At 44.6% G+C, this 12,475-nt stretch overlaps 1 protein-coding gene across 4 annotated transcripts in view; it reads left to right on the plus strand.

Moving 5' to 3' along the window:
* Positions 1–814: 814 nt before the first annotated feature.
* LOC117432743 (nuclear body protein SP140-like protein) overlaps positions 815–12,475 on the plus strand; it is a 19,879-nt gene continuing 8,218 nt past the window's right edge. For 3 of the 4 annotated variants that reach the window (XM_059020243.1, XM_059020244.1, XM_059020246.1), the window contains exons 1-11: positions 815–1,277; positions 3,859–4,007; positions 4,462–4,624; positions 4,925–5,065; positions 5,748–5,888; positions 6,290–6,418; positions 7,275–7,408; positions 7,844–7,900; positions 8,470–8,529; positions 10,261–10,294; positions 11,156–11,269. In XM_059020243.1, the coding sequence (XP_058876226.1) occupies positions 3,861–4,007; positions 4,462–4,624; positions 4,925–5,065; positions 5,748–5,888; positions 6,290–6,418; positions 7,275–7,408; positions 7,844–7,900; positions 8,470–8,529; positions 10,261–10,294; positions 11,156–11,269 (1,120 nt within the window). In that variant the 5' untranslated portion in view covers positions 815–1,277; positions 3,859–3,860. The remainder of the gene's footprint in view (positions 1,278–3,858; positions 4,008–4,461; positions 4,625–4,924; positions 5,066–5,747; positions 5,889–6,289; positions 6,419–7,274; positions 7,409–7,843; positions 7,901–8,469; positions 8,530–10,260; positions 10,295–11,155; positions 11,270–12,475) is intronic. The other variant, XM_059020245.1, reaches the window with a different exon arrangement.

The following is a 12,475-nucleotide window of genomic DNA, read 5'->3' on the forward strand; positions in this document are numbered from 1 at the left end:
CCTCCCCTTCTCTCTCTCTCTCTCTCTCCCTCTCTCTCTCTCTCTCCCTCCCCTTCTCTCTCTCTCTCTCCCTCCCTCCCCTTCTCTCTCTCTCTCTCTCCCTCCCCTTCTCTCTCTCTCTCTCTCCCTCCCCTTCTCTCTCTCTCTCCCTCCCTCCCCTTCTCTCTCTCTCCCTCCCTCCCTCCCCCTCCTCCCCTTCTCTCTTTCTCCCTCCCTCCCCTTCTTTCTCTTTCTCCCTCCCTCCCCCCTCCCTCCCCCCCTTCTCTCTCTCTCTCCTCCCTCCCTCCCCTTCTCTCTCTCCCTCCCTCCCTCCCCTTCTCTCTCTCCCTCCCTCCCTCCCCTTCTCTCTCTCTCTCTCTCCCTCCCCTTCTCTCTCTCTCTCTCTCTCCCTCCCCTTCTCTCTCTCTCTCCCTCCCCTTCTCTCTCTCTCTCTCCCTCCCTCCCTCCCTCCCTCCCCTTCTCTCTCTCTCTCTCCCTCCCTCCCTCCCCTCTCTCCCTCCCCCCCTCCCCCCCTTCTCCCCCTTCTCTCTCTCCCTCCCTCCCTCCCTCCCTCCCCTTCTCCCTCCCTCCCTTCCTTCCCTTCCTTCCTTATATGTATATAAACGTAAATATTAGAGGATTGAAGCCTACAGTTTTTTTTTGCAAGATTATTTACAAAAGAAAAAAGGCGGGAAAATATGAAGCTTGCTTTTTTTTTTTTTTTTTAACACTTACCCCCCCTCGCCCCGTCCTTATTATTATTATTCTTGATAAATATATAATTATGTCCAACTGTCTGTCGTGATCAGTCTCTCTGTCGCATTAAAATGCGACGTGTTTAAAAACAATACGTATTGCTACGGGTTCAAACCTTGAAACCAGTGATAATATATTCGTCTTAACTGTGGACAATAAATATTTAGACGCGTTGTTTCCAAACTATTTCGCGTCACCGTCAGAAAACAAAAACGCAGATTTTAGAGACCCGACGTTTCAACTTTAATAACTCCTGAGAGACGAATCCTTTCTGTGAAACTGGGAATAGGAAATGCGTTCAAACGTGTTGTTAGTATATCGGATACGTGAGTCATACAGATATCCGATATCCCGCCTCCACCATTAAAACAAGTTGAATTTTTTAGTTTCGTTTCTTGAATTTATCTCCTCCCGGTCTGGTTATGCAAAAGAGAGAGCGGGAGATTTGTTTTTTAAAAAAAAAACAGAAACAGAAACTCGCTTAAAACATAAACGTTTCACCTGCAACGCGTTTCTCGACGAGGGGTATTAACAAACCTGAGGTAATTGTTATTATTTTTAAAAAAAATTATTATTTAATTTGTATTTTTTTGTATTTGTGTGACGTTTATAAACCGAGATTGTGCGTGGCCTACTTTTATGAGAAATAATTATTTTTTTAAAAAGGTGTCTGTAGGGTAAAGTTGTGTGTTATATTTTTTTATTATTATTTTATGTTATTATTTATTGTTTGTTTATTATTATTTAAGAACTTTAATAATTGCGTGTCAGTTTGACAACGGCGTACGTTGCATTTTTATAAATTTCTGTAGGTGTTTTACACAGTCATAGGCTCGGGGATATTTTCAAAGTCGAGACTATACTTTATTTAAAAATAAATTAAAAATAAATGTCGTCGACATTATTACGAAATACATAAACAATTAAGACATTCTCGTTCCCATTGGAAACTATAATATTAGCAACAGCTAACGTAAAGTCGTTATATTAAAAACCGTGTCAACCACCTAAGTGTCTAAACAGATAAAACAGCATTGTAAAGCACAGAGAGGTCTGGTAAAGCATAGGGAAGCATTGTAAAGCACAGAGAGGTCTGGTAAAGCATAGGGAAGCATTGTAAAGCACAGAGAGGTCTGGTAAAGCATAGGGAAGCATTGTAAAGCACAGAGAGGTCTGGTAAAGCATAGGGAAGCATTGTAAAGCACAGAGAGGTCTGGTAAAGCATAGGGAAGCATTGTAAAGCACAGAGAGGTCTGGTAAAGCATAGGGAAGCATTGTAAAGCACAGAGAGGTCTGGTAAAGCATAGGGAAGCATTGTAAAGCACAGAGAGGTCTGGTAAAGCATAGGGAAGCATTGTAAAGCACAGAGAGGGCTGGTAAAGCATAGGGAAGCATTGTAAAGCACAGAGAGGTCTGGTAAAGCATAGGGAAGCATTGTAAAGCACAGAGAGGTCCGGTAAAGCATAGTGAAGCATTGTAAAGCACAGAGAGGTCTGGTAAAGCATAGGGAGGCATTGTAAAGCACAGAGAGGTCTGGTAAAGCATAGGGAAGCATTGTAAAGCACAGAGAGGTCTGGTAAAGCATAGGGAAGCATTGTAAAGCACAGAGAGGTCCGGTAAAGCATAGTGAAGCATTGTAAAGCACAGAGAGGTCTGGTAAAGCATAGGGAAGCATTGTAAAGCACAGAGAGGTCTGGTAAAGCATAGGGAAGCATTGTAAAGCACAGAGAGGTCTGGTAAAGCATAGGGAAGCATTGTAAAGCACAGAGAGGGCTGGTAAAGCATAGGGAAGCATTGTAAAGCACAGAGAGGTCTGGTAAAGCATAGGGAAGCATTGTAAAGCACAGAGAGGTCCGGTAAAGCATAGTGAAGCATTGTAAAGCACAGAGAGGTCTGGTAAAGCATAGGGAAGCATTGTAAAGCACAGAGAGGTCTGGTAAAGCATAGGGAAGCATTGTAAAGCACAGAGAGGTCTGGTAAAGCATAGGGAAGCATTGTAAAACACAGAGAGGTCTGGTAAAGCATAGGGAAGCATTGTAAAGCACAGAGAGGTCTGGTAAAGCATAGGGAAGCATTGTAAAGCACAGAGAGGTCTGGTAAAGCATAGAGAAGCATTGTAAAGCACAGAGAGGTCTGGTAAAGCATAGGGAAGCATTGTAAAGCACAGAGAGGTCTGGTAAAGCATAGGGAAGCATTGTAAAGCACAGAGAGGTCTGGTAAAGCATAGGGAAGCATTGTAAAGCACAGAGAGGTCTGGTAAAGCATAGGGAAGCATTGTAAAGCACTGAGAGGTCTGGTAAAGCATAGGGAAGCATTGTAAAGCACTGAGAGGTCTGGTAAAGCATAGGGAAGCATTGTAAAGCACAGAGAGGTCTGGTAAAGCATAGGGAAGCATTGTAAAGCACAGAGAGGTCTGGTAAAGCATAGGGAAGCATTGTAAAGCACAGAGAGGTCTGGTAAAGCATAGGGAAGCATTGTAAAGCTCAGAGAGGTCTGGTAAAGCATAGGGAAGCATTGTAAAGCACAGAGAGGTCTGGTAAAGCATAGGGAAGCATTGTAAAGCACAGAGAGGTCTGGTAAAGCATAGGGAAGCATTGTAAAGCACAGAGAGGTCTGGTAAAGCATAGGGAAGCATTGTAAAGCACAGAGAGGTCTGGTAAAGCACAGGGAAGCATTGTAAAGCACAGAGAGGTCTGGTAAAGCATAGGGAAGCATTGTAAAGCACAGAGAGGTCTGGTAAAGCATAGGGAAGCATTGTAAAGCACAGAGAGGTCTGGTAAAGCATAGGGAAGCATTGTAAAGCACAGAGAGGTCTGGTAAAGCATAGGGAAGCATTGTAAAGCACAGAGAGGTCTGGTAAAGCATAGGGAAGCATTGTAAAGCACAGAGAGGTCTGGTAAAGCATAGGGAAGCATTGTAAAGCACAGAGAGGTCTGGTTAAGCATAGGGAAGCATTGTAAAGCACAGAGAGGTGTGGTAAAGCATAGGGAAGCATTGTAAAGCACAGAGAGGTCTGGTAAAGCATAGGGAAGCATTGTAAAGCACAGAGAGGTCTGGTAAAGCATAGGGAAGCATATACAAGGCTGCGTGTGTCTTAAATGTTTTTCTTAATTGATTACACAGTCATGGAAAACCGGCTCCAATTTAAAACCGACGATGAACTGAGGCAGTTTTTCCGATTGAAGAAAGTCGAGATCGCTTCAATCAGAGATCCTTTCAAGCTCCTCACCCAACTGAGAGACAGCGATGTCATCCCAGAAGAGAAATACCAGGTGAGAGGACATAACTATACCCTCAATGATCTTCAATGGCAGACAGACAGACAGCGGCACTGCAATGGCTCTGTATTACACTGAGGGGCAATGGTAGCACAAGTATAGGGCAGCTACAATGGGGTGAGGCTGGTAGAATGGGACCACAGTGTGCTAACTATACCCTCAATGATCTTCAATGGCAGACAGACAGACAGCGGCACTGCAATGGCTCTGTATTACAATAATACTAGACTTCATTGAGGGGAGCTCTGAACCCCAGGACTGGGTGCAGCAGCAGCAGCAGCAGGGCTAGTGTGAGTTTGTAACCCTGCTCAAACTCCTGGCTCCTGATCATTTCAATATTAATAATACTAGACTTCATTGAGGGGAGCTCTGAACCCCAGGACTGGGTGCAGCAGCAGCAGCAGGGCTAGTGTGAGTTTTTCTAACCCGTTTCTGGTTCCTCTTCAAGGAGGTTTACGGACGGAAAAAACAGAAGGCTCGCTACAGCCTCCTTGAATGGATGGAGAAGGAGAAGCCACAACTCATCCGTCCGTTTTGGGAGTGTGTTTTCCAGGATCACATGATTCAGTCCTACCCCGCACTGAAGCTCATGAGGGACAGCCTTTTGGAAAGTAAGCTATCTGACTTTTAAAATGACTTTTAGGGCAGCGGTGTGGAGTAGCGGTCAGGGCACTGGACTCTTGACCGGAGGGTCGTGGGTTCAATCCCAGGTGGGGGAGGACACTGCTGCTGTACCCTTGAGCAAGGTACTTTACCTAGATTGCTCCAGTAAAAACCCAACTGTATAAATGGGGAATTGTATGTAAAAATAATGTGATATCTTGTAACAATTGTAAGTCGCCCTGGATAAGGATGTCTGCTAAGAAATAAATAACTCTCCATGATTTCACTCGCCCTGTTTGTTTTGGAAGGACCCAGCGGTGCTGAGAACGACAGGGCGGGTTCTTCCAGGACCGGACCCGGCAGTACTGCTCAATCTCCGGGCACCTCTGCACAGAACCGGGGTCGGACCAGACTGAGGAAGAGACCGAAACCTGCCAAACCCACTAGCGGTAAAAAATATATATATATATATATATATAAAAGCAGGTGCCTGTTGTAATCCCTCCTGACCAGTAGGGGTCGCTGTACTAAACCAGGGGTGTCAATCTCCAGCCCTCGAGGGTCGCAGGGTCTTCAGGTTTCAACTTAGCCTCTCAGTGATCATTATTGAGCTAATTATTTGTTCAGTTGGAGATGTTAGTTAATTTTTATTTCAAGGGCATTTTACAGTTTCAAAAACGCACTTGATTCAAGGCAGACTGCCTGTAAAACGTTTTGAAGCCTGGGAGAGGAGTGTTTTAAATTTGTCCAATTAATCAAATAGTAATCAGACCCGTTTTAAAATGTTGAGCCCGGGTGGAGCGAAAGCCAGAAGGCTGTGCAGGATCTGAGTTCGACACACCTGCTCTGAACTCGGGCAGCAGTGTGGAGTAGCGGTCAGGGCTCTGGACTCTTGACCGGAGGGTCGTGGGTTCAATCCCAGGTGGGGGAGGACACTGCTGCTGTACCCTTGAGCAAGGTACTCTACCTAGATTGCTCCAGTAAAAACCCAACTGTATAAATGGGGAATTGTATGTAAAAATAATGTGTAAATAATCTTGTAACAATTGTAAGTCGCCCTGGATAAGGACGTCTGCTAAGAAATAAATAACTCTCTGTGTTTGATTTCACTCGCCCTGTTTGTTTTGGAAGGACCCAGCGGTGCTGAGAACGACGGGGCGGGTTCTTCCAGGACCGGACCCAGCAGTACCGCTCAATCTCCGGGCACCTCTGCACAGAACCAGGGTCGGACCAGACTGAGGAAGAGACCGAAACCTGCCAAACCCACTTATGGTAAAATATATATATAGATATATATAAAAGCAGGTGCCTGTATTAATCCCTCCTGGCCAGTAGGGGCCACTGTAGCCAACATGCGCCCTTGAGAAAGCTATGTACAACATATATAAGGCTAAACTTGACTAATTTGGGTGTTGTGCTCCTCTGTAGAATCTTAAATGCCAGCGCTGAACTCCCCGTTCCATTCAGATCATGTGACAGCCTTTCCAGCTAGCCCCGCCCACTCTGCAGGTATCCAAACAGAGAGAGTGGGCGGGGCTGGCAGAGCTGCCATCTCAGGTTCTGATTGGTAGGAGGGAAGGCTGTCCGGCAGTTAGCCCCGCCCACTCCGATGGGGAGTCTGATTCCCAGCTCTGAAGAAGGCAATCAGTGGTTCTGTTTTGTTTTTATTTCAGGTTCGTTTTCGCAGGGCGGGTCGAAGGAGGACAAACAGCCCATTTGGACCTTCGCCCTTTACAGAACCACCCTTCCAGTCACCTGCGGACAGAAGCAAGGCAGCCTGCACAGGGAGAGACTGAGCAAAGGTGACGTCAGAGTACTGCTCAATATCAGGGTCTAGCGCTGTATATTATAAAGACATTTCAGAGCGCTGGATCGCATCGATATCAGGGTCTAGCGCTGTATAGTATAAAGACATTTCAGAGGGCTGGATCGCATCGATATCAGGGTCTAGCGCTGTATATTATAAAGACATTTCAGAGGGCTGGATCGCATCGATATCAGGGTCTAGCGCTGTATATTATAAAGACATTTCAGAGGGCTGGATCGCATCAATATCAGGGTCTAGCGCTGTATATTATAAAGACATTTCAGAGGGCTGGATCGCATCAATATCAGGGTCTAGCGCTGTATATTATAAAGACATTTCAGAGGGCTGGATCACATCAATATCAGGGTCTAGCGCTGTATATTATAAAGACATTTCAGAGGGCTGGATCGCATCGATATCAGGGTCTAGCGCTGTATATTATAAAGGCATTTCAGAGGGCTGGATCGCATCAATATCAGGGTCTAGCGCTGTATATTATAAAGACATTTCAGAGGGCTGGATCGCATCAATATCAGGGTCCAGCGCTGTATATTATAAAGACATTTCAGAGGGCTGGATCGCATCAATATCAGGGTCTAGCGCTGTATATTATAAAGGCATTTCAGAGGGCTGGATCGCATCAATATCAGGGTCTAGCGCTGTATATTATAAAGACATTTCAGAGGGCTGGATCGCATCAATATCAGGGTCTAGCGCTGTATATTATAAAGACATTTCAGAGGGCTGGATCTCATCAATATCAGGGTCTAGCGCTGTATATTATAAAGACATTTCAGGGGGCTGGATCGCATCAATATCTGGGTCTAGCGCTATGTATTGCTGTGTTTTAGGGGAGCCCTGTGTGTCAGTCGAGGGTCGATGGTTCAGCCCCTCAGAATTTGAGGAGTTGGCGGGACGGGGGAGCAGCAAAAATTGGAAAAAAAGCATCTACTGCAACCGCACCCCACTGAGCAAACTGTTTGAGGTAAGATAGGGAACAGTGCTTACCAGACCTCTCTGTGCTTTACAATGCTTCCCTATGCTTTACCAGACCTCTCTGTGCTTTACAATGCTTCCCTATGCTTTACCAGACCTCTCTGTGCTTTACAATGCTTCCCTATGCTTTACCAGACCTCTCTGTGCTTTACAATGCTTCCCTATGCTTTACCAGACCTCTCTGTGCTTTACAATGCTTCCCTATGCTTTACCAGACCTCTCTGTGCTTTACAATGCTTCCCTATGCTTTACCACACCTCTCTGTGCTTTGTTACACTTTGCTGTGCTTTTACTGTGGGACACATTTTTTTATAAGCCTGTCGTGACACTGCGTACGTACGATCACCTGCACTATATCCCCCGCCCCAGCAGGGGGCAGTAATGAATCAGTGATTTTGAAAGACTCTTGTGTGTTCTATTACAGGGGGGTCACCTTACATCTCCACCCCTTAAAAGAAGAAAAACAGGCACAGCAACTGGGGTACGTGAAGATTTAAACAGAAATAAAAAAATAACGTTTTCTGGATAAAAAGGACAGCAGTGTGGAGTAGCGGTCAGGGCTCTGGACTCTTGACCGGAGGGTCGTGGGTTCAATCCCAGGTGGGGGACACTGCTGCTGTACCCTTGAGCAAGGTACTTTACCTAGATTGCTCCAGTAAAAACCCAACTGTATAAATGGGGAATTGTATGTTAAAAATAATGTGATATCTTGTAACAATTGTAAGTCGCCCTGGATAAGGGCGTCTGCTAAGAGGCTAACCCAGGCTAGGAAGCTGTGTGGTCCAGTGGTTAAAGAAAAGGGCTTCTAACCAGGAGGTCCCCGGTTCAAATCCCACCTCAGCCACAGACTCATTGTGTGACCCTGAGCAAGTCACTTCACCTCCTTGTGCTCCGTCTTTCGGGTGAGACGTAGTTGTAAGTGACTCTGCAGCTGATGCATAGTTCACACACCCTAGTCTCTGTAAGTCGCCTTGGATAAAGACGTCTGCTAAATAAACTAATAATAATAAATAATAAAATCGTACAAATATTTATTTATTTTTTTAACAGGAGGGACGAGCTAAATCTCAGACACCCCCGAAGAGAAATCTACCTGAAGCAAGTGATGAAGTAAGTCTAGTATTATAAAAACTACTCTATACAATAAATATGAGACCGGATCAAGCAGACATATGAACTGATATAGAGACAGAGTCAAGCAGAGATATGAACTGATAGAGAGACAGAGTCAAGCAGAGATATGAACTGATAGAGAGACAGAGTCAAGCAGAGATATGAACTGATATAGAGACAGAGTCAAGCAGAGATATGAACTGATATAGAGACAGAGTCAAGCAGAGATATGAACTGATATAGAGACAGGGTCAAGCAGAGATATGAACTGATATAGAGACAGAGTCAAGCAGAGATATGAACTGATATAGAGACAGAGTCAAGCAGAGATATGAACTGATATAGAGACAGGGTCAAGCAGAGATATGAACTGATATAGAGACAGGGTCAAGCAGAGATATGAACTGATATAGAGACAGGGTCAAGCAGAGATATGAACTGATATAGAGACAGAGTCAAGCAGAGATATGAACTGATATAGAGACAGGGTCAAGCAGAGATATGAACTGATATAGAGACAGAGTCAAGCAGAGATATGAACTGATATAGAGACAGAGTCAAGCAGAGATATGAACTGATATAGAGACAGTCAAGCAGACATATGAACTGATAGAGAGACAGTCAAGCAGAGATATGAACTGATATAGAGACAGAGTCAAGCAGAGATATGAACTGATATAGAGACAGAGTCAAGCAGAGATATGAACTGATATAGAGACAGTCAAGCAGAGATATGAACTGATATAGAGACAGAGTCAAGCAGACATGAACTGATATAGAGACAGAGTCAAGCAGAGATATGAACTGATATAGAGACAGTCAAGCAGACATATGAACTGATATAGAGACAGTCAAGCAGACATATGAACTGATATAGAGACAGTCAAGCAGAGATATGAACTGATATAGAGACAGTCAAGCAGAGATATGAACTGATATAGAGACAGAGTCAAGCAGAGATATGAACTGATATAGAGACAGTCAAGCAGAGATATGAACTGATATAGAGACAGGGTCAAGCAGAGATATGAACTGGTATAGAGACAGGGTCAAGCAGAGATATGAACTGATAGAGACAGAGTCAAGCAGAGATATGAACTGATATAGAGACAGGGTCAAGCAGAGATATGAACTGATATAGAGACAGGGTCAAGCAGAGATATGAACTGATATAGAGACAGTCAAGCAGACATATGAACTGATAGAGAGACAGTCAAGCAGAGATATGAACTGATATAGAGACAGAGTCAAGCAGAGATATGAACTGATATAGAGACAGAGTCAAGCAGAGATATGAACTGATATAGAGACAGTCAAGCAGAGATATGAACTGATATAGAGACAGAGTCAAGCAGACATGAACTGATATAGAGACAGAGTCAAGCAGAGATATGAACTGATATAGAGACAGTCAAGCAGACATATGAACTGATAGAGACAGAGTCAAGCAGACATATGAACTGATATAGAGACAGTCAAGCAGAGATATGAACTGATATAGAGACAGTCAAGCAGAGATATGAACTGATATAGAGACAGAGTCAAGCAGACATGAACTGATATAGAGACAGGGTCAAGCAGAGATATGAACTGATATAGAGACAGAGTCAAGCAGAGATATGAACTGATATAGAGACAGAGTCAAGCAGAGATATGAACTGATATAGAGACAGAGTCAAGCAGAGATATGAACTGATATATTTGTTGTGTTTCTTTTTGTTTTTTCAGAGCACAAACAGTCCGATAAAGTTCACACCGTTAGGTAATGTGGTCTCTGAAATTTTTTTTTTTAAATACCAACCCCCCCATTATGAAATGCCCAGTTTGAACCCACTCTGTCTGTCTGTCTGTCTGTCTGTCCTTAACTTGAAGAAATTACACTAATAACTAACTTTTTTTTTTTTTTAAAGTCTCTTATTTTGTATCACTGTTTTTATACAATCGTCATTGTTTTTTTTTTTTTTCCTGTATCGTGTTATTTCTCCTCACCTTCCCCCTCTTCTCAGGACCCCTCTTTGAAAACAGAACGTATATATCAAAGGTTGAATTAATACATTTCAACACCAGAAAATAGCAAACCACATTTCATATTGTAAGCTGGGCTCGCTGGTCCAGCAGTTAGAGAAAGGGGGTCTCGATACCAGGAGGTTCAAATCCCAGCTCAGCCACTGACTGTGTGCGTGTGCGTTGCGTGTGTGTGTGTGTGTGTGTGTGTGACCCTGAGTGAGTCGCTTCACCTCCTTGTGCTCCGTCCTTCGGATGAGACGTCAAACAAACAAGCTCCTATTGGAAGTGACTCTGCAGCAGCCACTGACTCCCTGTGTGTGTGTGTGTGTGTGTGTGTGTGACCCTGAGCGAGTCGCTTCACCTCCTTGCGCTCCGTCCTTCGGATGAGACGTCAAACAAACAAGCTCCTATTGGAAGTGACTCTGCAGCAGCAGCAGCAGTTGTTGATGATGCAGAGTTCACCCCCCTAGTCTCTGGAAGTCGCTTTGGAGAAAAAGCCTCTGCTGAATGACTCATTAATATTAATAATAATAATAATAATAATAATAATAATAATAATAAGATATACATATTAAGGATTCATTCTTGATGGGGATTGGTTGATTTTTTCTTGCAGAATCTGATGATGATGATGATGATGAAGAAGACCTCTCCATCTTCTCTCCTGAAACTCTCCAGGTTTCTTTCGGACGTGTTCAAGGAATTCTTCACAAGGAACGCTTCGCTAGTGGTCAGTGTAATACAGAGCCATTGCAGTGCCGCTGTCTGTCTGTCTGCCATTGAAGATCATTGAGGGTATAGTTAGCACACTGTGGTCCCATTCTACCAGCCTCACCCCATTGTAGCTGCCCTATACTTGTGCTACCTATACTTGGGCTAGTGTGTGAGATTGCAACACTGCTCAAACTCCTGGCTCCTGATCATTTCAAAATTAATAACACTAGACTTCATTGAGGGGAGCTCTGAACCCCAGGACTGGGTGCAGCAGCAGCAGCAGCAGCAGGGCTAGTGTGAGTTTGTAACCCTGCTCAAACTCCTGGCTCCTGATCATTTCAATATTAATAACACTAGACTTCATTGAGGGGAGCTCTGAACCCCAGGACTGGGTGCAGCAGCAGCAGCAGCAGCAGGGCTAGTGTGAGTTTCTAACCCTGCTCAAACTCCTGGCTCCTGATCATTTCAATATTAATAACACTAGACTTCATTGAGGGGAGCTCTGAACCCCAGGACTGGGTGCAGCAGCAGCAGCAGGGCTAGTGTGAGTTTGTAACCCTGCTCAAACTCCTGGCTCCTGATCATTTCAATATTAATAATACTAGACTTCATTGAGGGGAGCTCTGAACCCCAGGACTGGGTGCAGCAGCAGCAGCAGCAGGGCTAGTGTGAGTTTCTAACCCTGCTCAAACTCCTGGCTCCTGATCATTTCAATATTAATAATACTAGTCTTCATTGAGGGGAGCTCTGAACCCCAGGACTGGGTGCAGCAGCAGCAGCAGCAGCAGGGCTAGTGTGAGTTTGTAACCCTGCTCAAACTCCTGGCTCCTGATCATTTCAATATTAATAATACTAGACTTCATTGAGGGGAGCTCTGAACCCCAGGACTGGGTGCAGCAGCAGCAGCAGCAGGGCTAGTGTGAGTTTGTAACCCTGCTCAAACTCCTGGCTCCTGATCATTTCAATATTAATAACACTAGACTTCATTGAGGGGAGCTCTGAACCCCAGGACTGGGTGCAGCAGCAGCAGGGCTAGTGTGAGTTTGTAACCCTGCTCAAACTCCTGGCTCCTGATCATTTCAATATTAATAACACTAGACTTCATTGAGGGGAGCTCTGAACCCCAGGACTGGGTGCAGCAGCAGCAGCAGCAGCAGCAGCAGGGCTGGTGTGTGAGTTTTGAAGGTTGTGTGTGATGCTGTCTCTCTGTCTCTCTCCTGGT

The sequence above is a fragment of the Acipenser ruthenus genome, unplaced genomic scaffold (genome assembly GCF_902713425.1).
Source record: "Acipenser ruthenus unplaced genomic scaffold, fAciRut3.2 maternal haplotype, whole genome shotgun sequence".
Taxonomy (NCBI): domain Eukaryota; kingdom Metazoa; phylum Chordata; class Actinopteri; order Acipenseriformes; family Acipenseridae; genus Acipenser; species Acipenser ruthenus.